Source organism: Notolepis coatsorum (genome assembly GCF_963971535.1).
Source record: "Notolepis coatsorum genome assembly, chromosome: 1".
NCBI lineage: Eukaryota > Metazoa > Chordata > Actinopteri > Aulopiformes > Paralepididae > Notolepis > Notolepis coatsorum.
In genome coordinates this window covers 140,742,510-140,769,306 of record NC_140165.1, presented here as the reverse complement: position 1 = coordinate 140,769,306, position 26,797 = coordinate 140,742,510, and the positions used below count along the sequence as shown (strand labels likewise).

At 42.9% G+C, this 26,797-nt stretch overlaps 1 protein-coding gene across 1 annotated transcript in view; it reads right to left on the bottom strand.

The window, feature by feature from the left end:
• Positions 1–26,797, bottom strand: part of edil3a (EGF-like repeats and discoidin I-like domains 3a) — a 467,410-nt gene that overhangs the window by 39,879 nt on the left and 400,734 nt on the right. The window contains exon 9 of the mRNA XM_084307535.1: positions 5,597–5,752. Within this exon, the coding sequence (XP_084163661.1) occupies positions 5,597–5,752 (156 nt within the window). The remainder of the gene's footprint in view (positions 1–5,596; positions 5,753–26,797) is intronic.

Genomic DNA, 26,797 nt, shown 5'->3' with positions numbered 1-26,797 from the left:
TCAAGGACTACAGCCCCCTCAGCATCGACGGGGCACCGGTTGAGAGAGTCAACAGCTTTAAGTACCTCGGAGCCTACATATCCGAGGACTTGACATGGACCACACACATTGACAGTGTTGTGAAGAAGGCACAACAACGCCTCTACTTCCTCAGGCGCCTAAGGAAGTTCCAAGTCAGTCAGAAGATCCTTAAGAACTTCTACTCATGTACAATAGAGAGCATCTTGACCGGCAACATCACCTCCTGGTTTGGGAATAGCACTGCACAAGACCGAAGCAGACTACAAAGAGTGACACGTTCAGCCGAACGCACAATTGGAGGGGGGCTCCCCACCCTCCAGAACATTTACAACAAGCGTTGCACGGGCAAGGCTAAGATAATCATTAAAGACTCCAGCCACCCGAACAACTGCCTCTTTGAACTGCTGCGGTCAGGCAAGCGATACCGGAGTCTCAAGGCGAACCCAGGCCATCAGGCTGCTAAACGAACAATGAATGAACACTACACAACAACAACCACCAAACGCACATAGCACACACATCCACACGCACACACTCACTTTAAACAAACACACTGTAGCACCCACTCCACACACTTTATAGCACACACCCACTTTAAACAAACACACTGTAGCACCCACTCCCCACACTTTATATTTATTGATGAAGGATTGCACTACAACTCGTACACCTTACTGTAAATTGTACCTAAAATTGTACCTCATCCCATTTCTGCTTTGCACTAGATAGTACTGTACATTAGTACACTGCATAGTATTGTATATTATATGGTAACTCAGAACATTGTACATATGTCTATACCGAACACTGTGACCTCATTTTTCTTCTTTCTTTTTCTTCTTCTAAATTACATGCTATATTATGTTATTTGATACTATCTTGTCTAGCACAGTCTCTGGAGCGTAACAGTAAGAAGCATTTTGTATGAAAGTATTCTGTACTTCTGTATGACAACTATTAAAGAACTTGAACACACACACACACACACACACACACACACACACACACACACACACACACACACACACACACACACACACACACACACACACACACCTAACACAAATATAGGCACAGACATATGCAGACACACACAAACACACACACACACTCAGTATCCCAGCCTAACTTGTGGCGTGATGGGAAGAGCCTCTGGCTCCGGCAGCCTCATGTCCCCTCTAGCATCAATGGCTGCTTCAGTTGACTGAGAGCGCAAGACACCTTGAAAAGTCACCCATCTGAGCAGCTCCTCACCGCTCCATCTGGGGGTGCACTGATTCTGATTCATTCTCCAGGGCCTCGCTAAAACAGGTCTGCTTTCTAATACACACAGTCTCTGATCCTGGTCCGAAATATATACAGTAGCAGTACTAGAAATAATAGCGGGGAGACGGTGACTGGTCCATAGGAATAACTTGTGTTTTTGGATCATAAATCCTACATCTGTAGTTTATGAGTTGCTCTCATCCACCCTTTAATCCCAAAGATGAAACTGATTTCAAAAAATAAAAAGGTTCCTTTGATCTGAACCACGCGCATCGATTCCCCATCCCCTTCTCTCTCCCCGTCAGACGCTCAGCGAGCTCTGGAAGTCGTCCCACGCTCAGAACGGAGATTGCTCAACTGAATATCATACTCAGTGAGCGGTGGCCGACATCCAAAGATCATCCTGGGCATTGGAATTATAAACTCCTCAAGCGAGGAATGTGAATGGTGGGGATGGAGGCGTCGGCTGTTAAACGGGTGATTTATTTGGCAGAAAAAGCATGAATTGGTGCACAGCCAATTGAGGGTAATACTGTATGTGCCATAAAGAGGTACTTTCTGTTTCAGATGCCTCATTTTAACTCCTGCCTTAACCCATTCAGTGCCAACCACGAGATTAGTCTGGTTAACTCGCCATGTGTTGAGTGCCAAGACCAGAGAAAACTCGGGTTTTAATCGTTATTTCTTTTATTAGCAATATCCATACATTTTTCATCCATCCAGCCTGACGTTATCATTGGGAATGGGTCTGAGCTCGAAAAGGCAAATACCGCCGCCTATCGTCTCCCGGATGGTATTGCACATCATTGGATTGGATTGGGTGGGACTGTGCATCAGAAAAAAACTCTGTCCCGGGGTTTCCCTTCTCGAGCAAGCAGTAGCTGTTACCACATTCACTGGGGAGGCTCGGAGCAGCGTTGATTATGTGTTTTGGTGCTATAACATCATCAATAAATCAATCAATCAATAAACACTATCAATATTTGGAATGGCGATCAGGAATTGGATTCATCTTTTTGCAGAACATCTTATGTGAGGTAAGGATTCTATTTTACCAGTCTTGGGTTAATCAGATGTTTTTTTCTCCACCATCGCAGTGTGTGTGTGTGTGTGTGTGTGTGTGTGTGTGTGTGTGTGTGTGTGTGTGTGTGTGTGTGTGTGTGTGTGTGTGTGTGTGTGTGCGTGCGTAACATTAGCGCTGACCACGGCATGGATAATCGATTTTCAGCCCGCTTCTCTAGCGTGCATAAGTCCACCGAAAAATTACAACGTGTTTTGTGTATGGGCTATTTTTCGCGGATTTCTCTGGAATTACTAGAAATCTCCAAAATTATACTCGTATTCAAAACGGTATAAAACGGAAATGTACCAATGAAAAAACAATCCGTTTCGTACATGTTGACTGCAAGCAAGCCATTGATAAGCGACGGTGTATTAGACCCATAGCAATAATTTAAGATATAGTTTAAGCGTTTGCAAATTTCCCCGTCCTCCCATTGACTTCAGTGTTGGCACGCTAGCCCTAATATGGTCATAAGGGCGTGGCTCTGAATAAGTTAAAGACACACCAAATAAAAACCTCCCCCAATTTTTTTTATGCATTCAATTAAGAGTTGCTTCATAAATTGCACAGACTTATCTGAATATATTAGCCTATACAGTACTCAGCTTTAATTGCATTTCATTTCACTTCATAATCCAGTCTGAAAGCACCTCCACTGTGACAGATTTAAGAGAAAGGCACTTCGTTGTCGAGTTTGCTCCAAACCAATCGCAAATCCTGCATGTCTAATCAGCTTTGCATCGTTAGCAATCGAGCTAACTGCTGCTGTAGCAAAGGACTTCCATGGCCTCAGTGCGGCGAGCCCGACTGGTGAACCAGACCCTGAATAACAAAACAATGAAGGATGTGCGTGTGAACAGGAAAAGTGAATCCAGGCAGCTGAATCTATGCTCTTGGGAGAAAAACCTGACAGCATTAAGTCACGGCATTGTGTGCAGAGTGGAAACAGCAGGTGTTTTCAAGGCATACATATATCATGAGTGGTTACATTATCCCATGCTTTTGTTGCACATTAACCAACAGTGAGTTTCGAGTGCCAACATCATTTCAATAGACGCGTATGCATGCCAAAACAAATCCTGCGTACACGTGAACTCCAGACCCAGACTCAAAACCTGAATAAGGCCATGTCCAGACTAAAACGATTTTGGTCGTTTGCACCGTTCTGTCACACGGAACTGCGTTCTGGCAGCCTGAAGACGATACTTTCTGATACCAGCTCCCAGAGTACGCAATTCTGAAGACGCCTGAAGATGCCCCCCATTGCGTCACCATCTTTACAAGCAATACACGTCTTCTCCTGAACCGATGACGCGATAGCCCACCTCTCCCTTACCCCGCGTGTAAAAACATCAACACAATGGCATGTACAGCTATTGAGCTTGATCGGGCTTTTACAGCTTTACATATGCTGTGCTCTCTCTATCTGTCTGAAGCGTGCGCGGTTCTGCTGTACACACACTCCCGACCGAGGCGTGCACACATGCTCACACGCATCTCCCTTAATCCGCAGGCAAACCCAGACAAAAAAAATAAACATGATACATATGTGTCTTATATGTCCTGGCTAGAAGTGTTTATTAAACACAGGGATTTATTATTAAACAACAATGGCATCAGAGTAGTTGCATTCGTGTTACAGAAGCTATTGAGCTTGATTGGGAGGCTACTGTGATGCAAGACACTAACTAGAGATTAGCGTCACATAGCTGGCCTTTTTCTGAAAACCCAAGCACATATTGTTCCATAGCATACGCCTTCAGTTGATCATGACAAATCCTCTCTTACCTTGATGATTAAAAAGCCTCCATAATTTAGTAAATAAAACTGTAGCCATCCAGCTAGCATTGATGCTATTCAAAATGCTATCCACATTAGCTAAATAGCTAACCAACTAAATACAATAGACAGTGGTATCCTGAGGTAACGTTAAATACAACGTTTGCTAGTTGAAATGACTGGACACACACAGGGACAAGTTAAACATCAATCAATTCATTTATTCCAACAGGTAGTTTGAGCTGCATGTGAGCCACGGTCTTTCTCTCCTCTCCTTTGGAAACGAATGACGTTACGTTAGCTCGAAAAGCACAGAACCGGCCGACACAAGTTAAGCTGCTAGCAACAGACACTATAACACTTCCGGTCGGGGATTTTCAAAATAAAAGAAACAGGAAAGACATATATTTTGTAAATTTGTGGCATGCACTTATTATCTTGAGACGTTTTTGGTTTTACGGAAACCTTAAAACTAAACGAAAATGAAACAGATCAAAATTGTTTTAGTCTGGACAAGGCCTAAGTAGAAGAGGTAGCTCTTATCTTTCAATAACACAGTGAGAGGGACAAAGTAAACACCACCCCTCGCGCCGCCCGCTCCTGTGAAAACACGTTGCAAGTCACAGCGCCTGCTGCTTTTCTGATACCAGCAGCGGGGGCTTCCCGAGTCCTTGGACGGGGTGTGGGCCGTTGGAATGGACATGTGTGCTCTGTTGGAGAGTCGTAAACAAGATTCTTTTCACCACAGTACCGGGCCAGGCCCGCTCTGCACACATGGCCTTATCTGATACCGAATCCAGAGAGAGAGAGAGAGAGAGAGAGAGAGAGGGAAAGCGAGATAGAGAGAGAGAGAGAGAGAGATAGAGAGAGAGAGAGATAGAGAGAGAGAGAGAGAGAGAGAGAGAGAGAGAGAGAGAGAGAGAGAGAGAGAGAGAGAGAGAGAGAGAGAGAGAGAGAGAGAGAGAGAGGCAAATAAAGGGGAGCAGGCAAGCTCTGCTGGAGCCACAGATAAGGAGAGGCTAACGAAGAGGTGTTGGGGGACGAGGCCCACAATTGACATTTCAGACCCTCTGCACAATGCCTGCCTTTATCCCCCCCTCCAAAGTCAATTGCTGTTTTGTTGTGTGATTGTTTACTCTCGGTGATTCAGTGCTTCTTGTGCATTTCCGCCGCTCACGCTGTGTATGTCTCTCTATGCCAACAGAATGTCATTTTCGTTTCATTGTGAGTCACAATTCAAAAGATTGGTATTTCACCACATTCCCACATTTATTCAATGTATTTTCTCAAAAATGAATGCTGTCGTTTCCACATAACGTTGAAGTAAAAAAAAATAAGATTGTTTGGATAATTCAGCACTGCTGGCTAATCTGCGAGCAGACACAGCCCTGACTCGTCCTATACGGCAGTTCCGAAGACAGTGTCTTTGTCTGCGTCCATTACCGTGGGGTTGTGATAACTGCTTACCTTGTCCTTTCCTTGTTTTTCATCCTGGTATATGACCCAATGCTCCCCATCGTTACTGTAGGCCACTTTGTACGAGCCGACAAACTGGACGTGGCCGAAGTCCTTAGCTCCCTGGGTGATGATGCCGGTGATCTTTGTGGGTACGAGCATGTCCATCTGATTAAGGGTAAGTAGGGGAGAGATAGAGGCATAACGAGAGATAGAGAGAGATATAGAGGATAGATAGATAGATAGATAGATAGATAGATAGATAGATAGATAGATAGATAGATAGATAGATAGATAGATAGATAGATAGATAGATAGATAGATAGATAGATAGATAGAGAGAGGGACAGAGAGAGAGCGAGAGAGAGAGAGAGAGAGAGAGAGAGAGAGAGAGAGAGAGAGAGAGAGAGAGAGAGAGAGAGAGAGAGAGAGAGAGAGAGAGAGAAGGAGCAGAATTATTAACTTCATCACCTTGTAAACTTTGCCAAAGAAAAAGTGTCAGAGATGCTCAATTCTCACAAACTAGTCAGCATATCCCGTCCCCTCTAATATCCTCAGAGGATTTATAAAGACATTGTAAATTTGGGGCTCAAGAAGTCAGTTTCAATTATTCACAGAATATTGAACAACAAGGCTAAGCCCACAACCTCGTCTCAGCAAAACAGAAAGCGCCGGCCGCAGCAGCTCCTGAGAGCGAAAGCCCCGCCATTTGGGTAAATCTTTAATACGTTTGTCATTTGTAGGAAACAATTTACAGCACATGGGGTGCCAGGCCGTAACACAGAGGCTGTTACTTTAATTGACTTTCAAGAGTCAATTATGCGTCATTATTGAGGGCTGCACACAACACCGCCTCTTTGTGACAGAATGTACATAACATGAAGCATAATCCCCTGTTTCACAATAGCCTATAGGACCACCACTGTAGATAGATACCTGTACTGAGGAGGGAATATCCTGCGAATACAGCCAATTAAGTAGATAGATACCTGTACTGAGGAGGGAATATCCTGCAAATACAGCCAATTAAGTAGATAGATACCTGTACTGAGGAGGGAATATCCTGCAAATACAGCCAATTAAGTAGATAGATACCTGTATTGAGGAGGGAATATCCTGCAAATACAGCCAATTAAGTAGATAGATACCTGTACTGAGGAGGGAATATCCTGCGAATACAGCTTTAAGCCAATTAAGTCAATAGCTTGTTCAGGCTTGTTGCTCTCCTCTTTTCCATTGTGTTAATTATGTTAATGAATAATGTATGTGAAATCACAATGCCACACAGCCAACAAATTGTTCTTCTAGGTCAGGGGTTCTCAAACATTTTCATACCATGACCCCATTTTATTTGGGATTTTAATTTTTTTTGGCGACCCCACACTTAACACATTGGGTGCCAGCAACGAGAAATCGAATCGTTATTTAATCGTTATTTCTTTTATTAGCGATATCCATTAATTTTTCATCCATCCAGCCTCACGTTATCATTGGGACTGGCTCTGACCTCGAAAAGGGCAAATACTGCCCCCTATCGTCTCCCGGATGGTATTGCACCCATTGTATTGGAGTAAATAGAAATGCATGAGAAAAAAAAAACTCCGGATTCCACATTTGACTTCTGAGCCATGTAACCTGAGACTATTGCATTCATTGAGGCAACCGAAAGCAGCGTGGATTATCTGTTTCGAGGTCTAACGTTGGATCAATAAACGTGATCGATATTTGGAATGGCGATCAGGAATTGGAATAATCTTTTTGCAGAACATCTGTTCTGAGGTAAGGAATCTATTTGACCAGTATTGGGTTAATCAGCATTCACAACGTGTCCCCTATGTGTGTATGTGTGTATATGACGTTAGCGCTGACCAAGTCATGGATAATTGATTTTTCAGCCCGCTTCTCTAGCGTGCATAAGTACACATATACTATCGATAATCTAGCATTTATTTGAAAACGATTCATAAATAGGCCGAAAAATGACAACGTGTTTTGTGTATTCCACTAAAGAGCTATTATCGCGGATAGAATGACATAATCTCAAGTCGCTCTCGGTCTTCCATGATAATTGCGCATGAATCTGCATTTGCTTTGCATGGGAGGAGAATAAACAAAGTGTTTTGTGTGTGTGGAAGGAGTAATACTCGCACAGCTCCGTCCATTGTGAGCAGCATTGGTAAGCAAGGGATCTGCCACTTAATATGGGGTGTCTCCAATGCAGCTTTCTGCCCAGTGTTACAAAATGTAATAATAATAATAATAATAATAATAATAATAATAATAATAATAATAATAATAATAATAATAATAATAATAATAGATTGGATTTAGAGAGAGAAGCGCCTTTCTCAGACTCAAGAACATTTTACAAAAAAGAGAAGCTATATAAAAGAAAGGGTAATAATTAGGGATGTCCGATATTATCGGCCTACCAATATTGCATAAAAATGTGATATCGGAAAATATCGGTATCGGTTTTCAAAAAAAGAAAAGATATTTATTTTTTTTACATTTATTTAACCTTTATTTACCCAGGCAAGCAAGTAAGAACAAATTATAATTTTATTTAATTACCTGAAATTATTCCGTTTTTTTGGGGGGGGGGGGGACCCTGCATATATCGGTATCGGTTGATATCGGTTGATATCGGTATCGGAAATTAAGAGTTGGACAATATCGGTATATCGGTATCGGTAAAAAAGCCAATATCGAGCATCCCTAGTAAGAATATGAATATATATATAGTAACAACAGGAAAATTAAAAAAAATTAAATTATAAAGGAAGCAAGGTGCATTTGGAAGAAACAGTAACACAAAATAAACAAAAACAAAAACAACAGGATCAGTAGCTTAAAAGAAAAGAGTCAGGGGGGGAACGGGGTGGGCTACTTGGGAGCAGGGCCATGTTGCGAAGGCAAGTGTGAACAGGTGTGTTTTTAGGTGGGTTTTGAAGAGGTTGATGGTGTCGGAGCCTCGGATGGAGGGGGAGAGGGAGTTCCATAGCCTAGTACAACTAGTCTTTACAATCTAATCCAGATGAAATCTCATGTGCTCATCACAGCATTGCTTCTTTGTACTGAGCTGTGATGAAGGCATGGTGCATGCACACACCAGCTGCTAAGCTGCGTACACTAGGTCCTTGAAAGTTCCTAGTTCACATGATGGACAAAACGTCCCGACAATGGACAGACTCACGTATGTGATCCATGCAGACACCAACAACACAGTACAGTTATTACATTGCAAGATATTGTGTAAAATGGGGGAGAGAGAGAGAGAGAGAGAGAGAGAGAGAGAGAGAGAGAGAGAGAGAGAGAGAGAGAGAGAGAGAGAGAGAGAGAGAGAGAGAGAGAGAGAGAGAGAGAGAGAGAGAGAGAGAGAGAGAGAGAGAGAGAGAGAGAGAGAGAGAGAGAGAGAGAGAGAAGGCCAGCATGCAAATGTCTTATGCTGAATTCACAAAATGTTTGGTTCTCATATCACAGTAATTGCCCTGGCCACAGGCCAGTATACTGTACTATATCATACCATACGGGCCTGACAAAAAAATTAAATGCCCCACATAGATAAAAGAAACAAGCAAACAATGTTACCTATATCCTATAGTTTAGTTTCTTTCTACCTCCCGATCTCGAGACGTGCTACAAAACATGCTACAAAACCTACCTCTACAGTATGCCTCAGAATACTACTGTATGCCACCAATACAGTGAACAACGAGAAACATTGTCCCACTTCTTGTGTGATGCTGGTGGTGGTGATGCTGCTGGTGATGTGTGTGTCTGTGTGTAGGAGCTCACTCATCTTGCTTTCATCTCTCATAAGGCTTTGACAGTGCTCCAGATCTGCTTTCCCCTCCCAGCTATAGTGAGATTGGGGGAATATTCCCTGGGAATTAGAGGGGTCTGCTTCAATGCAGGATCCCTGCTGTTAGCGAAGGCACGCAGGGGCCTGGGTCCCTGACTCACAGGCAGGCAGAGCCCACATCTTGTTTCTCTGCTCCTGTGATACAGAGAGCGGTGATATACAGATTGTAGAGCGCACTCTCTGGTTTCTAAAATACACTCTGAGCTCATGCTGTGGTTTTCACAGTAAAATATCACAGCAATTTGTTGTTTCACAGAATGACATTGCATGACTGTGAACTGCAATACAATTCACATTTAACTCAGAATTTTCCATTTCACAGTAGAGTATTGCTTTGTGCCTACAGATATCTGTTGAGAACCATTTTCTTTTTTTTTAAACTTTGGCCATTTCCCTGGCTCTTTTATACGTTTATCGCATTTATACTTGGTCAAGTTCGACCGACAGAAGCAGGCTGAAAGGGTTCAGATGGGGGGGAAGACACTCTGGGAAAGGCACGGCTGCAGTCCGGGATTCGAACTCGCTCAGCCCCAGATCCGTGACGAGCACGGTTGTCCACGGCGCTGAAATAGCACTCGCGGTACGTGGTGAGCTACTGGAGCTCCCCTGAGAACCATTTTCACAGTAAACACCTACAGACAGAGAGTGAGGGAGAAAATGGTTGCATTGTATAGCTTTTTATCCAAAGTGCTTTACAATTTATGCCTCACATTCACCCATTCACTCACACACCGACGGTGGAGGCAACCATGCAAGGTGCGAAACCTGCTCATTGGGAACAGTTTGGGGTTACGTGTCTTGCTGAAGGACACTTTGACATGCTGCCGGGAGGAGCCGGAATCGAACCAGAAACCTTCAGATTACTAGTCAGCCGCTCTACCTCCTGAGCCACTGTCACCCCCTAAAAGGGCAGAATTATTAACTTCATCACCTCATCAATTTTGCCAAAGAAAACGTGTCAGGGATGCTCAATTCTCACACACTATTTGGCATCTTTTTTTTCTTAAACTTTTTAAAGCTTTTGAGAATGATCAAATTACAGTTAAGTGAGATAAGTTATGTTATTTAACTATTATTACATGTACCTATAGTTTGATCATTATAGCCAAGGTTTGAACCTGGGCTTTCTACATACAAAAGCTATATACCTACTTTTGTATATCTACTAAGCTACGTTCAAGCAAAGTAATGCATCACTTGACCAATGATACACTTGTAACATTAGCACTATTGAAAAGGCACTAGAGCCTTTTGGTAATGACACACTGGCATCATATACCCATTTATCTATTTGTTATTTTGTCATTTTAAAGGTCTGACAGAAGCTTCCAAGTAAAATTTGGTAACTAATGTTTGCAGTCATGCTGAACATGTTATAAACATGTGTCAGATGCTAAGGCTAAGCCAGATCCAGAGGGAATTTAACTCATAACATCTGTGTTGAAGGCTAAGCCTAATATTTTACCAGTAGGCCTACACCATAGGTGTGGATGTCAGCTACAGAAGCCAACAGAGCATACTGTATCTCAGACATGGATAATTGTGTTGTACATACAATATATTGGAAACAATATAAACATTTCGATTTCTAACATCTCTATTTTAGTAGTATAGTCAAATTTATGAAATGTAAAATGGATATACAGGTCCAGAAATAGTCATGACCACTTAGTTTTAGGTCACTGGAGATTCACACGTGTAATATTAAATGTCCAGGTAGGGAAATGAGGACATATCCTGCAGCTGACTAGGGAGATAAGCATAGCCTACCTGAAAATCAAATAAACCTAACTTTTCACAATGGTGCAAACATTCAAGGTAATTGCCTGACTGAACATGAGTCACTAACAAAACAAACTTTTCAAACAATGTAAGTATTCTGCCATCAATAGGAACAATAGGTGTCTGTGTTTTCTCCAAAAGTAGGCACGACTGCAAAAAAGTACCCAGATGTGTCCAGTTTGGGGTCGGTTTTTCAGATTTGTCACAATGTACAGTAACGTATGTACAGTACACTGTTTGATGGCATGGGCAAGCCAGCCAATTCATTCATTACGTTACTTAGCATGCTAGCTAACGTTAACATGCTAGCTAACGTTAACAGGCTAGCTAACATTAGCAAGCCAGCCAATTAATTCATTACGTTAGCATGCTAGGTAATGTTAACATGCTAGCTAATGTTAACATGCTAGCTAACATTAACAAGCTAGCTAACGTTAGCAAGCCAGCCAATTAATTCATCACATTAGCATGCTAGTTATGGTTAGCAAGCTAGCTAAGGTTAGCAAGCAAGCAGAAAAGCATACCAGTGGGGTCATTGTCTCAAAAGTAGCAATGAAATCATTTGAACATCTGGTCCTGGACTACCTCAACACCGCCACAGAACCCCACATTGACCCACACCTGTTTGCATACCAGACCAACAGGTCAGTAGAGGACTCCATCAACCTGGCTCTCAACCACACTCAGCACCTGGAAACCCCTAACACCTACACCCGTATCCTGTTTATTGACTTCAGCTCAGCTTTCAACACCATCCCCCCCAATAATCTGTTCCATAAGCTACAGGATATTGACATCAACCCAACCATCAACCACTGGATCCTCAATTGCCTCAGCAATAGAACCCAAACAGTCAAGGTAAACAATAAATCATCCCGCCCTCTGACCCCCAGGGCTGCGTCCTTTCCCCTTGGCTCTTCTCCCTCTACACCAACCAATTCACCCCCCTGGACAGTTCAGTCAAGGCCTTCAAACACGCAGACGACACCACCATCCTGGGCCTCATCTCCAACAATGATGAGTCAATTTACCGGCAGGAGGTGGACAGAGCAGTGGGATGAGGGTGAGCAGAAGCAAGACCGAGTATATGTGTGTGAACGGGAAGGAAGACGGAGGGGTGGTGATGATGCAAGGAGTAGAGGTACCAAAAGTGGACGAGTTTAAGTACTTGGGGTCAACAGTCCAAAGTAATGGGGACTGTGGTAGGGAGGTGAAGAAGAGAGTGCAGGCCGGGTGGTGCGGGTGGAGAAGGATGACAGGGGTGATCTGCGATAGAAGGGTACCAGCAAGAGTAAAGGGAAAGGTCTACAGCATGGTAGTGAGACCAGCTATGCTGTTGTATGGTCTAGAAACAGTGGCGCTGACCAACAAGCAGGTGGCGGAGCTGGAGGTGGCAGAGATGAAGATGTTAAGGTTCTATCTGGGAGTAACAAGGTTGGACAAAATCGAAAATGTCTACATCAGAGGAACGGCCCATGTTGAGCAGTTCGGGCAGAAAGTGAGAGAAGCAAGACTGAGATGGTTTGGACATGTGCGGAGGAGGGAGGTGGGGTATATCGGGAGGAGGATGCTGGAGATGGAGCTGCCAGGAAAGAGGAGGAGGGGAAGGCCCAAGAGGAGGTTCATGGACACAGTGAAGGAGGACATGCAGGCAGTGGGAGTGACGGAGAACGACGCAGATGACAGAAACAGATGGAAACGGATGATCCGCTGTGGCGACCCCTGACGGGAAAAGCCGAAAGAGAAAGAAGAAGAAGAGGTGGACAGAGCAGTGAGGTGGTGCTCATCCAACAACCTCCTGCTCAACACCTCCAAAACCATGGAAATTGCCATAGACTTCAGGACTTCAAAAAAAACACCCATACTCCCAATAACCATCTCAGACCAACCCATAACCCTAACTGAATCATTCAAGTTCCTTGGCACCCACATCAGCAATAAACTCAAATGGGACATTAACACCACTGCCATCATCAAAAAGGCCCAGCAGCGCCTGTACTTCCTCAGGCAACTGAGGAAGTACAGAGTCCAACAACGCCTGATGGTCCAATTCTACACTGCCATAATTCAAAGCATTCTCACCTCATCCATCACAGTCTGGTACGGTTCCACTGACAAACACACCAAACACAAACTCCAACGCATCACCAAGACAGCCTCCAAAATAATTGGCTGCCCCCTCCCCTCTCTGGACTCCATCTACACCTCACGCACAGTCACCCGCTCTGGTAAAATAGTCAACAATCCCTCTCACCCAGCACACCACTTATTCCAGCGCATGCCCTCAGGTCGCTACAGGCCAATTTTAACCAGACACACGCTTCACAAACAGTTTTTTCCCCACAGCAGTCCGAACACTAAACACCCTGGCCCGCCCCCCTTTGCACAGACGGGCAAGCATCTGTCACTGACTGACACTGTTACATGTGACTGTCCTGTATGTATTTATGTATATATGTATTTATTGTGGGGATCGGGAGGTGGGAGGGGGGCGTTTGATGTCTGATGTTTCATGTTGATGTAACCAGTGCTTAACAAACTGTACCTCAAACAATTACCACCAACCATCGTTGTGTGGCATTAAAGTATCTTGTATCTTGTAATCTAGGAGTTACTTTGCACTTGTTAAATTGTGCTAGTTTGACACAAACTATTATAATAATAATAATATTATATATATATATATATATATATATATATATATATATATATATATATATATATATATATATTTGACGCTATCACCATGAGGCCACGTACAGCCAATGAACTTTGGTACAGCGTGATATTATGCTTCAACTGAAAAACGGACCCGAACTGCCAGCCAGGCTGAACATGGTCTGATGTACCTACACTGGTCTGATGTATGTCTGTCAGCTCAAATTACATTTTACTTTCCAAACTGTTAAAAATGTTTTGCTGCCATGGAATAAACTACCAAATATATCAAATGGACCCCTACTGGTTAGAACGCTTGACTAATCTACTAACTAGCCACCCAAATCTGTTTTTATTTAACTATATACCTAATTGCGCTGGTGCCATTTTCCATTCACATACATGAAAACGGTAAGCATTAGCTTAAATGTTTTGCTATAAACGACCAAATCTATCAAATGTACCCTACCGGTTAGAAAGTTTGCCTAATCTACTAACTAGCAAACTAGGTTAGACCACCCAAAATCGTTTTTTTATTTAACTATACCTCCTAGAGTATGACGCTAATGATGCTAGCATTTTCTATTCACATACATGAAACCAATAACATTATCATTAGCATTAGGCAGAGTGGTTTTATGATTGGTTCGTGGAATTAATTGCATCATTTTTGTAATAAATGTCCAGGCATAACCACGCCCAATTTAAACACAATATCAGGAACTTATTTTTAGATGCTTACTATTATGTCATAAGCCATAAGACACTAAATTACATAGTTTGAAGGTTATTGTGGATTTGAGTTTCCAGTGGCTTTAAAGGTCAAAAACATGTATAACATATTTTTTACGATATAGCTGTTCTAAAAAAGTCAAGTACTCAAAGACTCAAAATCGTCTGCCTGCTTCAATGATTGTTTTTTTGGAGTGAGGTATATATTTTCCTTCTGTGCAAATAAATGGCATTACACAATAACTCTCTCATAATCACAATGGAACAGCAGCCTTCTGATTAAAGGGGCGATAAATAAACAGAGGCCGTGGCTGGTGTTTGGGGGGGAACAGCCATTCATTGAGAGGGGCACGACACCCTGCATTGTGGGGCTTTGATTACCCTCCAAACACAGAGCGCAGAGGTAATCTCATTCTAGCCAAGCAGTCGAGTCCGTCACCAACACAAAGGCACACTTGAAGGGGAAACCTGTAATTGCTGTCACAGGTAGCGGTCAAGAAAAATATGACCGCCCCTAGCGACGCTGGCTTCCAACACTTTGATGGCCCAAACCAAATTAGAGGGCAAGATAAGCTTGTTAGAACGCGGCCTCTCCTCCAACTCCCTCCCTCGCCTTCCTTCCATCACTCCCGGATCCCTGTTCCCCCTCCATAAGCACTTAACCCAGGCACGCCAGGGGCTTGTGAAGTCTTTGCGGCAACCTTTGGATGCTTGTGGCGGAGACGTACTGTACTAAGGAACAACGGAGGAATCGGTCTCAGGATTGCTACTCAAGATAAATCTCCATGCAGCCTTAATCTACCCTGGCTGTTCTCTCAACAATACATATGCGAGTCCACAGACAAATTAAGAGAAAAGAAAAGAAAATTAATACCGCATACTTAATTGTCTGTAAGCAACATCGCTTTTGACGGTGCGGCTCGTGGTGGCGAAGCTTGGACTTCTTGCTTCATGGGCTTCTGGTAAATAAAATATGGGAAAAAGCGAAGGGGAAAACCCCCCTTGTCTGCTCATTAAGACGGGACTCGGCCTGTTAACCCTCGTGTCCTGTACTTGAGGTGGCAATGGTGCCGGGTGATAAAAAGATAAAAAAGAGTGAGAAGGAGCTTTAATTCGGAGCAGAACGAGGCCGTCTCTCCCTCCTGCACCGTGTGTATGGGCTGCAACACATACAACACGGCCCGCTGTACCGCCAGCTGTGCTAATTTAATTGTGTGTGTTGAAGATTCATTTAATCAACACTGCTCCAGTACTGTGACCCACTTCATAGCCTGAGGGGAGGAGTGTTTGGTCTGTGTGTGTGTGTGAGTGTGTGCGTGTGTGTGTGTGTGTGCGTGCATGTACTGTATTAGTGTGGGTGTGCATGTATGTGAATGCTTGACAGTCTGTTTGTGTGTGTGTGTGTGTGTGTGTGTGTGTGTGTGTGTGTGTGTGTGTGTGTGTGTGTGTGTGTGTGTGTGTGTGTGTGTGTGCGTGCATGTACTGTATTAGTGTGGGTGTGCATGTATGTGAATGCTTGACAGTCTGTTTGTGTGTGTGTGTGTGTGTGTGTGTGTGTGTGTGTGTGTGTGTGTGTGTGTGTGTGTGTGTGTGTCTGTCTGTGTGTGCATGCATGCATGTATCAGTGTGTGTGCATCTGTGTGTGTGTGTATGTCTGTGTGTGCCTGCGCCTGTGTATTTTCCTAGGGCACACTGCAGGAGACAGGAGAGTGTGCCTACAGCTCACAGCACCGCGGACCATCGACTCCACAACAGGACAACTGTCATGAAAGCTTAAAGCTGAGGTGAGACCAGAAATAGGACACGTTCCATCGCTCACGGCACTCAGAAAATCGCTGTGCAATACACTGCGTTTGAATAAAGCATTCCATACAGGGGCGGACCTTCCTACAGGCGCTATAGGCGGTCGCCTAGAGCGCCACCCAGAGGGGGGCGCCAAAAAAGAATAAAAAAAAAATATTTTTTTTAATTTTTTTTTAAATTTTTTTTAATTTACATTTTTTTTTCTCTGTGCAGTTTTGGCGCCCCCCTCTATATCTGCAACCATTATTTTTACATAAAAAAAATTCTAACATAAGGGGAAATGAGCCAAAAATCTAAAACAGTCGGTCGGTCTGAGCCTCAGCTTTAGGTGTTCACAGTCAGAACATGCTAGAGCGCTGTGCATTGATGGGTATCGGTCAAGTGTTTATAGAATTGAGCATGGGAGGAAAATGGTGAATCTCGCCTAGGGCGCCAAATGTGCTAGGTCCGCCCCTGATTCCATACGTGTACACCCAGTGCGGTCACACATTAGAGGGAGCCATCATCAAGCGTGCTTAGATGCGTCAGTGGAAGTCCTCCCCTTTGGCGCTGGAGGAATTTCTTCTCTATGACGTTTCTGCAACGTAGAAATAAATCCATGGTTCTACAAGACTGCAAAATAGTTGCATGTGTTTAATATAAATCAACATAGTCAAAGCATCACACAAGTACAATGGCAGTGATACTGTATGTTTCTCCTGTTACCCCTCCCACCAGACAAATCAAAGATAAAGAGATAAAGGAAACAATAATCAAAAAACTCAATACGCCTCAGTAGCAATAAAGAACTCTGTAGACTCAAAGATGGTGGTTTTAAATCACTGTTTCCTGGCTGCAACAAGCCCAAAAGAAAGCTATGAAGCTGTGAAAGCAGGTTTGCTTAAGCCTCAATAGCCTGCACAGGAAAACAAACTTTTTAATCCAGACCCTCTGAGTGTCCTTCCCCAGCTTTGAGACCTGGGTAGTCAGTTTCACTATTTCCTCCAACTTGCTCCACCCCTGACCCATAGCTAGTCTTCCTTTTGACCAAAGGCTCATAGAGAAAACACACAAATAACTAGAGAGAGAGCAGGCACTCTGGAACTTTACTGAACCAAAACCAAACTAAATATCAAACAGTCTGAATGTCTGTTCTGGGTTAGTGCATCAATGGACCGAGCTAAACCACAAAGTATGGTAAAGTTTTTAGTAGAGTTTGCCATGCAGGAACTAATTCTGTTGATCGGTTTTCACTCACACTCCAGGCAGCTGTAGCCAGAGGACACAAACTGGGTTCTACCAAAAGGGAATATTGTGAAATGCACGCACACACACTATGATGACTACATCATGGCTCCCCACAGCTGTGCCCAGAACACTTGGACATTATTGACTAATTGATACCTGATAGGGCGCAGCTGTGGACAAACAATTGTGTCAGAAGAGGACCTGAGGATTGGCTGACAACCAACCCCCCCCCCCCCAGGTCCCCAGCTCTCTTCCAATGTTCAATAGGTGAGGTCAAGGAGACACACCTGGGCTTTATAATGGGGCCCCACAATCAAGATGGCGGACCATTTCTTGGCGGAAGTCTCGGATAGCGTGCTGCATCCTCCAACTTCATCCTCCACCCATCCATCTTCTCCTCCACTGCAGACACAGCCATCTTCTCATCTGGGGACTCTTCAATGCACCATCTCCCTCCAGTTAAGTGCCTTTTTGCTAACTCACTGTGTGGTTGGAGTTTTTTTTTTTTTTTTTTTTTGCAGCTAGCCACTACTGATAGAAGTTTCCTCTGGTGTTAACTTGACAGAACTGATGTGGATGGAACCAACAGAGAATGTAACTTTTTCTACACCGAGACGTTTCACAAATGCACCACAACTGTCTGCCCTCCTGCCAGTGTATCTTGTTGGAACAACGCTCCAGTCTTGGTTGTTCTCTATACCCTGGGGCAGCTGCATTCAGTCTTTTGCTTTTCCCTTCTCCCTATTCCCAAGGCTGTCTCCCCACGTTCATCCCGTTCCCATTGTCCACATCCCATAATAGTTTTTAGCACAGGTAAGTTATCCCGTCAGCCGTCAGGTAGTATATTTTAGTTCCTAGTGTGTTTTCTTTTGTCTTCCCCCTGTCTGCTTGCTTGACACACGGTGGTCCATTAGGGTGGCAAGGACACCTTTCGTGGTCGCAGTACCGTGCGCCCCTCTTAATGCCAGTCACTGGGCATAGCTTTGTGTTTCATGCCATTGTGTAATCATGGGCATTTGATTGAGTGCATGAGTGTCAAACTTGAGTGGCTCGTAAATTAAGCGAGTGAGTACATTTCAACATAGTATCCACTTGGTGGATGGTGTTTTTCCACCTTGAATATTTACCTGTGTGGCCATTGGGTGTTATTCTGTGTGGACAGTTCTTATTTTCTTTTTGGTCATTTTCTATTGTTGTGTTTGCCGCTATTTTGGTGTTCTAGTGTTCTACTTGCTGCTACGGCCACATGGAGTTCCTCATCACCACTGCGTCCAGGCCACCAGGCTGTGCGGCATTCAGGCCACCAGTATAGAGTTTTCCTACCCCCGTACCCTGTTGTGTTTTCACACTTGTAATAGATTTCCAAATAAAGATTTACCTCTGTTGTCCTGCTGTGTTAGTGTGTTGGGAATCTAAGTCCAGGTCAATTTCCTCTACCTGTGACACCTGCTGAGCATTGAGGAAGTGAGAGGGAGGTGTGCTGCAGGCTGAAGTGTAGACAGTCAATAGCCCAGGGCCACTGAGCACAGTAGATATATTGCCATGGAGAGGCAAGAGACAAAGGGTCGCAAGTTCCTTGTGTCAGCATGACACCAACGCTGTGCATGTGCTCATTCCTAGACATGCAAGCTTAAATCTCCCTTTTCCCTTGAAAATCGACCAGTGTGCAATACTTCTAAAGGTGATAAATGTTACCATGCTCACCCTCAGCAAGGGACATAAATACTATTGACTGCTTGTGCAATGTGCTACCTCCACTTAAGGAAGTGGGCACCTGTGTGGCATGTTGTCATGTTAGGATGGACGTGAAAGACTGGCTTTGGTTACAGCAGTGTTTCTCAACTGGTGCTTTTTTTTTTCACTACCTATCTTTGTGAAAGTGGCTTCTCAGCTCTGGTCCAGCTGAAGACAAAGCGGAGGAACAGATTGGACATTGAGCATGACCTCAGAGTTTCTTTGTCTACCATCACCCCAGACTTTGAGACTCTTGTCAGGAGCAAACATCATCCCCAGTTATCCCATTAGTTCCCTGCATGTTAAGCTAATAAGTCTGCTAAGAAGGATATATTATATATTATTATTATTATTTTATTTCATTGTGTTTTTAGCCCTTAGTTGCACTTTTGTTGCAACCCCAGTTATCCCATTAGTTCCCCAAAACTTAGGTCTGTTATGTTAAGCTAAGAAATCTGCTAAGAAGCATATTATTTATTATTATTTTATTTCATTGGGTTTTAGCCCTAGTTGCACTTTTGTTGCAAACTCAGTTATCCCATTAGTTCCCCCAAATTTAGGTCTGTTATGTTAAGCTAAGAAATCTGCTAAGAAGCATATATTATTTATTATTCTTTTATTTCATTGGGTTTTTAGCAATAGTTGCACTTTTGTTGCACTTTTTTGTGTTTATTTCATGTTTTGAAAGATTGCGTATTACTGCAAATATAATTTTTTTACATAAATCATAGTGGTTCAAAATTTTGGGTCGCGACTTAATGACTAAGGAAAATGTTGGGTCCCGAGGCTAGACCAGTTGAGAACCACTGCGCTACAGTATATCGTTAAAGTTACAGTGACTGGTCAAAGTGTTTCTTTACAGCCACAGTACTACTGGGTATACAAATTATACAATGCTGTACACTATGCTTGGGAAGTTACGGTTACTTGAACAATTTTACTGATACCTGGTTATTGGATTACGCTTACTCAGGAACATAATCTGATTACTTTCAATCACTTTTGGATTAGTTTGCCTCAAGTCCATACAATATTTTATTAAACCAGCAATTTATTAAAATGAGATTTTATTCTTAACCACAATTACAATAATGTATAATGTTATCATAATCAATAGCATGAACACTATCATTATACGTTCTCAACAAAGTAAACAACCCCCCCCCCCCCCCCCTTCCACACACACACACACACACACACACACACACACACACACACACACACACACACACACACAATACAATGAAGCAAATATAAATACATACTAGATATACTCTCCAAAGAAAAGAAAAAAAAATATATATACACACACACAATACAGATATTACAATGAGTAACATATAATATTGCTAATGTCTTCACTAATTGCCCAAACTCATTGAAGCTGCCCAAGGGCACATCTTCAGATTCACTAAAGATGCTCTTATAACCTGTGATAGAGCTGCATGTATTTATCATTGCTAGGATGGTAGGAAGATATTTCAGGCAAAGTAAGGAAGAGGAGGATATGGTCAGCATATACAGCAATTCTATGTATTGTATCCCCGAGAGCTATTCCCTTAACGTCTTTTTTGTGATCAAATATATATATTTTTTTTCACATGAAACTATTCCCTTAACGTCTTCATGACATCTGATGACATCAAGGCTCAAGTGTAATGGCGAAAACCAGGGGGCACAAAGGGCATCATTGGTGTGTGGACCTTTCCAGACAGAAGGGGTCTGAGTTGGTTATCACACAGCCCGAAGGAGAATGATATGTAAGGGATAATGTATAGCTACGAGGTCATTGTCGCAAAATAATTGACCGACACGGAGTTTAGAATACCGAGGCGCCTCGCCGAGGTGTTCTAAACGTAGTGAAGGTCAATTATTTTGCGACAATGTCCGAGTATAGGCTATACATTATCCCGCTTATTACATGGCTAACTTACTAACAATATACCTAATTCATTTTACACCATCGACAAGACGAGATCAAATGCAGATGCAGTTGTTCTGTGGCTCTGTCAGCCCAAATATAGTTATTATTAATGCCGGCAGCCTGCAGGTGTGTCTGATTGCACTGATGCAGTGTGTGTCAGTAGGCTTGATTGCTCCAGCTGCGAACAGTGGTCATTATTGCTCTGTTGCCCCTGGCAGCGGTCCGTTATCGAGTAATAACGGACCGCTGCTGAGCGCTATTGACCATCACAATCAAGCATTTTGGCTAATGTTAAAACGCCATGTAATAAATAGTTTTAATCCATTTGACAAAATGTCCGCCTAGCCTGAACCTCTGGAGGACGTCAAACAGGTCCCCCACTTGACCCTGTCAGACGCTTTTTCAGCGTCTATAGAAATGGCGAGTGCTTAGGACCTCCTCTGTGATTGGCCTGCACAGGGCTTCCTTTTGTTCACATTAAATAGTGGGAGTTCTATCTTATCTAGAAATATTTTCCTTGTCTCCTCCGAAGCAAGACAATCCCACAGAGTGGTAGAAGATCAGCTTCAGCAGCCTCACACAGAGTGGTAGAAGATCAGCTTCAGCAGCCTCACACAGAGTGGTAGAAGATCAGCTTCAGCAGCCTCACAGAGAGGTAGAAGATAAGCTTCAGCAGCCTCACAGAGTGGTAAAAGATCAGCTTCAGCAGCCTCATGCAGAGTGGTACAGTAGGTGATCAGCTTCAGCAGCCTCACGCAGAGTGGTACAGTAGGTGATCAGCTTCAGCAACCTCACAACGTGATAGAAGATAAACTTCAGCAGCCTCACACAGAGTGGTACAGTAGGTGATCAGCTTCAGCAACCTCACAACGTGGTAGAAGATCAGCTTCAGCAGCCTCACAGAGTGGTAGAAGATCAGCTTCAGCAGCCTCACACAGAGTGGTACAGTAGGTGATCAGCTTCAGCAACCTCACACCGTGGTAGAAGATAAGCTTCAGCAGCCTCACAGAGTGGTAGAAGATCAGCTTCAGCAGCCTCACACAGAGTGGTACAGTAGGTGATCAGCTTCAGCAACCTCACAACGTGGTAGAAGATAAGCTTCAGCAGCCTCACAGAGTGGTAGAAGATCAGCTTCAGCAGCCTCACACAGAGTGGTACAGTAGGTGATCAGCTTCAGCAGCCTCACAACGTGATAGAAGATGAGCTTCAGCAGCTCCAACAGAGTGGTAGGACTAACATCTGATGATGTATTCTCAATGATGAATGAGTTAAAATCAAAGAATGGTTCAAACGCCAGTGCCTGCATGAGGGGTCTTTATAAGGAGGACTGCTTGGTCACACTGACAGAGCAGTGGTCAGGAACAACTGGCTTCCAATTATATAATCTGTAGAGCAGTCTGGATGAAAAGGAAAAAAAGCTATCCTTGAGAAAGCTTGATGGGGAGAATGTAGTCCTAAATCAGCACGGAATGCTGTTAGTCTGACACTTTTACGAGATGAGGTGGACCTAGTCTCCGGCTGGAGACTGATCAATAGTAGGATTCGGGGGCACAATTAAAGTCACCCCATAGTAATGTGTAGGAAGTGGACAATGAAGATATGTCTGCAAGAAGTTTGGGGGAAAAGTTTGACTCATACACATCTGATCATATATACAACCCAATAAAATGTTCCCCATAAATGTACCTTGAGATAAGCAGATAGCATCCCTAATAATCGAATATAAAGTTAAGGATACAATGTAAAATAATGGCTACACCCCAGCTATTGGACTTACAATATGAATACAACTTTTAACTTCAGATAGTTTAAGAATCTTTTGGTGCTTGATAATAATTATGATTCATACCTTAACCCTTTCTGCGCCAACAACGAGTTAACTCGTGTTAGCCCGCTAATCGTTGAGCGCCAACAGCGAGTTATTTCTTTTATTCGCTATTGCCATTCATAATCCATCGAGGCAGCATGTGTCTGAGCTCGCAGACGGTCAATACCGCCACCTAATGCCTTGCGGCCGCTATTGCACTCCATTCTCTGCCAAGCTGCAGGGTCTAAATACTCCGCCCGCACGTCCATGTGCAATGCTGGATAACGTGGGACAGACTACCGCAACCAGTATTTGGAATGGCGATCAGATAATTGGATTATTCTTTTTGCATTACACCAGAGACAAGGTAAGGACAGTATATATCCAATCTTGCGTTGATCGGATATTTTTTTCTCCCGCGATCAAAGCTGTCTGTGTGGAATGTGTGTGTGCTGTGTCCCGTTGGTCACATCACGGCACGGATGGGCGCCCCGTTCCAAACCCCCTTTCATGCGTGCATGAGGAAACATAATAACGATAATCTAGCATTGATTTCAGGATGATTAGATTATCAGGCAAAAAATGGCAACGTGATAAGTGGATTTAACTAAAGGGCTGTTTTCGCGTCTTTTCCTCGGATTACTCAGAATCACTCAAACTATACTCATATATTAACCACGGTATAAAACGGAAATGTACGGATCTGTTTTTTTGAATGTTGACCAGAAGAAACTCACTGACAATCGACAATGTTATTAGATCCATAGCTATAATATTTAATATAGTTTTAGCACTCGCAAACACTGCATTCTCTCCATTGAACAAAGCGCTGGCTTAAACGGCCTAACGCCCATAGCGACCTCTGGCGTCCATTGTGTTAAAGGTGCTATAGATAACATTGAGCCACTAGATGTCCCACTAGAGCAGGGGTTCCCAAACTTTTCAGGCCGGGGCCCAGAAAATAAGGCGTCAGAGAGCCGCGGCCCAATGCACATCGTCTGGCCTTTTTTTTTTTTTTTTTTGCCAGGCGACCGATTTTTTAAGCCAAATATCACTTCAATCCTATTAAGTTAGTTCAAGTTAGTTATTCATTTATATGTGCTATTTATGAGAGGGCTAACTTGTTGCAAAATAATAATGATAATAATAATAGCCTCATTAAAATACTATTGTTGCTTCGGTTGTTTTCAGCGTTTTATGTGCATAATCTGTTATTTAGTTTGAAATGTTCGTTGAAATAAGTAGATTTTTCGTTTTTGTTTATTTATTAAGTTAATATAAAACCATATAGTCACATTTTAGAATACAATAGAATATAATTTTAGAATACAACTAGAAACACTGTCCTGGCCTGCTTCTAAGTTCAGTGGCCTGACAAAAAAAATAATAATAAAAAAATAAATAAATAAAAAATAAAAAATAAAAAAATGTTTTTTTTTTATTTTTATTTTTATTTTTTTTAAATCATCTCGCGGCCCATCCGTGGCTGCTCGCGGCCCACCTTTGGGTCGCGACCCCGACTTTGGGAACCACTGCACTAGAGCACCAGCATGTCTTTATCCAATCAGGTGCATTCCATGTGGGGAAATGGGAAGTAGGGAGGGGATACATGTACACCATACTGTAGATATATGTAACTAGATGGTGCAAGGCAGAGTCTCCAGCGTAGTTCCCCGGCGGCCATCTTGTCACAGGCAGCACACCAGTGGATGTTTCTCTATGACAACACGTGAAACACAAATTCACTCATAATTCATAATTATTATTAATTTACATATACCTATATATATTTTTTTTTTATTATAAATGTTTTCATCTGTAAAAAAAAATTGCCAAAATTGACAGCTCTGAGCAGGCCTGCACTGCAGTAATTATTCGTGCAGAATAACTGCACAGGTTGACCCAGGGTTAAATAAATAATAAATAATAGCCAATCAAAATAGGCTATTAATGTCATCTAAGCACGGTCTGTGCATTTAAACTCTTGCCATTGAATGGAGGATTTAATGATTGACAGCCCTTGACATCCAATACACGGAGGTTGAATGATTGGCAGCCTTGCAAATCCAATCAGAGTATGGCTCCTACGACTGCAGCTCTGTAGCTACACGGCAGTTTCTCCCCTCGCGGGATTGATTGATTGATTGAACATTTTATTAACAGAGCACTGAGAGCAGCCACGTTCGAAACCTCTATATTAGTGTATCTAACATTTAGCACTTTAATAGCGGGACATTTACTGAGGACCAGCACAACACACATGTGGATATTATGATTTAACAAGTCTATCTGTCCAGGATGATGACAACATTATTGCAGGTACTGTAAGCATAAGCAGGCAGCCTAGCAGTTTCTAGCTTGGATGCTAATAACTACTAACGTTATCACGCTAGCTTGGATGTAATGTATCACGTTGGCTGCTGGCTGCTAATGCTGCCTGCGGATAATATTTGCATGTGTACAGTGTTAGTGATGCTGGCTAAATGAATGAACGTTGTGTCTGAATGTTTGCCGCTAGCTTGTGGCTAGGCTAACGCACTTCACTGAAGGTGCACAGCTGAGCTAGTGTCTTTGTGGCTTTCCCGGTTTGTCACGGTGAGATTCATGTGGGGAACTTTGGTGTGTGTGTGCAGCTCTGTTTCATGTACGTGGTTCAACTAAGTCGATCAAGATGTCCATTATCCAGCTTCAGTTAACCCGATGTTCGAAACCGGGATTTTCCTGTTTCACAAAGGTGGATTCAGTCTCGTTAACTCAAGCCAGACTTGCGAGTCAGGCTAAATGCGCGCGGCCGTTTTAGGTGAAAAGCCAGCACGTATCGATGGCAGAGATCCTGATTCTCAACGGCATTGATTAATTAATTGATTTAAGACTTTATTGACAGATTGCAATACGGCTCAATCGCCTCGCCGACAAGTTAAATGCGTTATCTATAGGCTAATTCTAAGTCCCTCATTACCTCAATCAATCCAATTATATTTCTTTAAACTTGCCTGCTGGATTGAATAATCAAATGAGATCTTGCTAGCGAAAATTATTAGTTAACTGTTATACAGAATTACGATACGGCTCTCTTACCCATTGATTGATGTATAGTCAATCTTTTTCTTATCTTCTCTGTGGTGTAACGGGTTCTTCTTTTGACTTTCACACGGACGACCGGGGTTCAAGACCCTAGTCTTTTCCTTCTTTTTGCAATATAGGAATAATTCAATTTGGTGCACGTTGAGAGCTATATAAAGAATGACATCCTCAATGCATGTAGATTTATAATATTTTAACTTAAAACCAGGCTACTTTGGCGTATAATCATTAATATTATATTCAAAAAAATCATATTGGAAACGCCGGGATTTGAACCCCGGTCGCTGGATTGGCAGGCTTGAGCACTACCGCTGGGCCACTGGGCCAGATGGGATAAATTCATTGTTTATACATTAATGAACGAGAGACCCGTGTTTAGAATATCCTTTGTTTTGAATGAAGTTTATCTCTTTATCCTCATTCATTAATGTGACGTCAACGGCTCATTCAATTTCTCAAATCCGTTAAACAGCGCATCTCATCAGACATCTTAATCCCAGTTACAATTAAAATAACCACATCATGTGTACATCGCACGAGCGAGCGCCACCGTCGCCACCGTATCCAGCTAAAGTTATCCGGCTAACTCAGTTATCC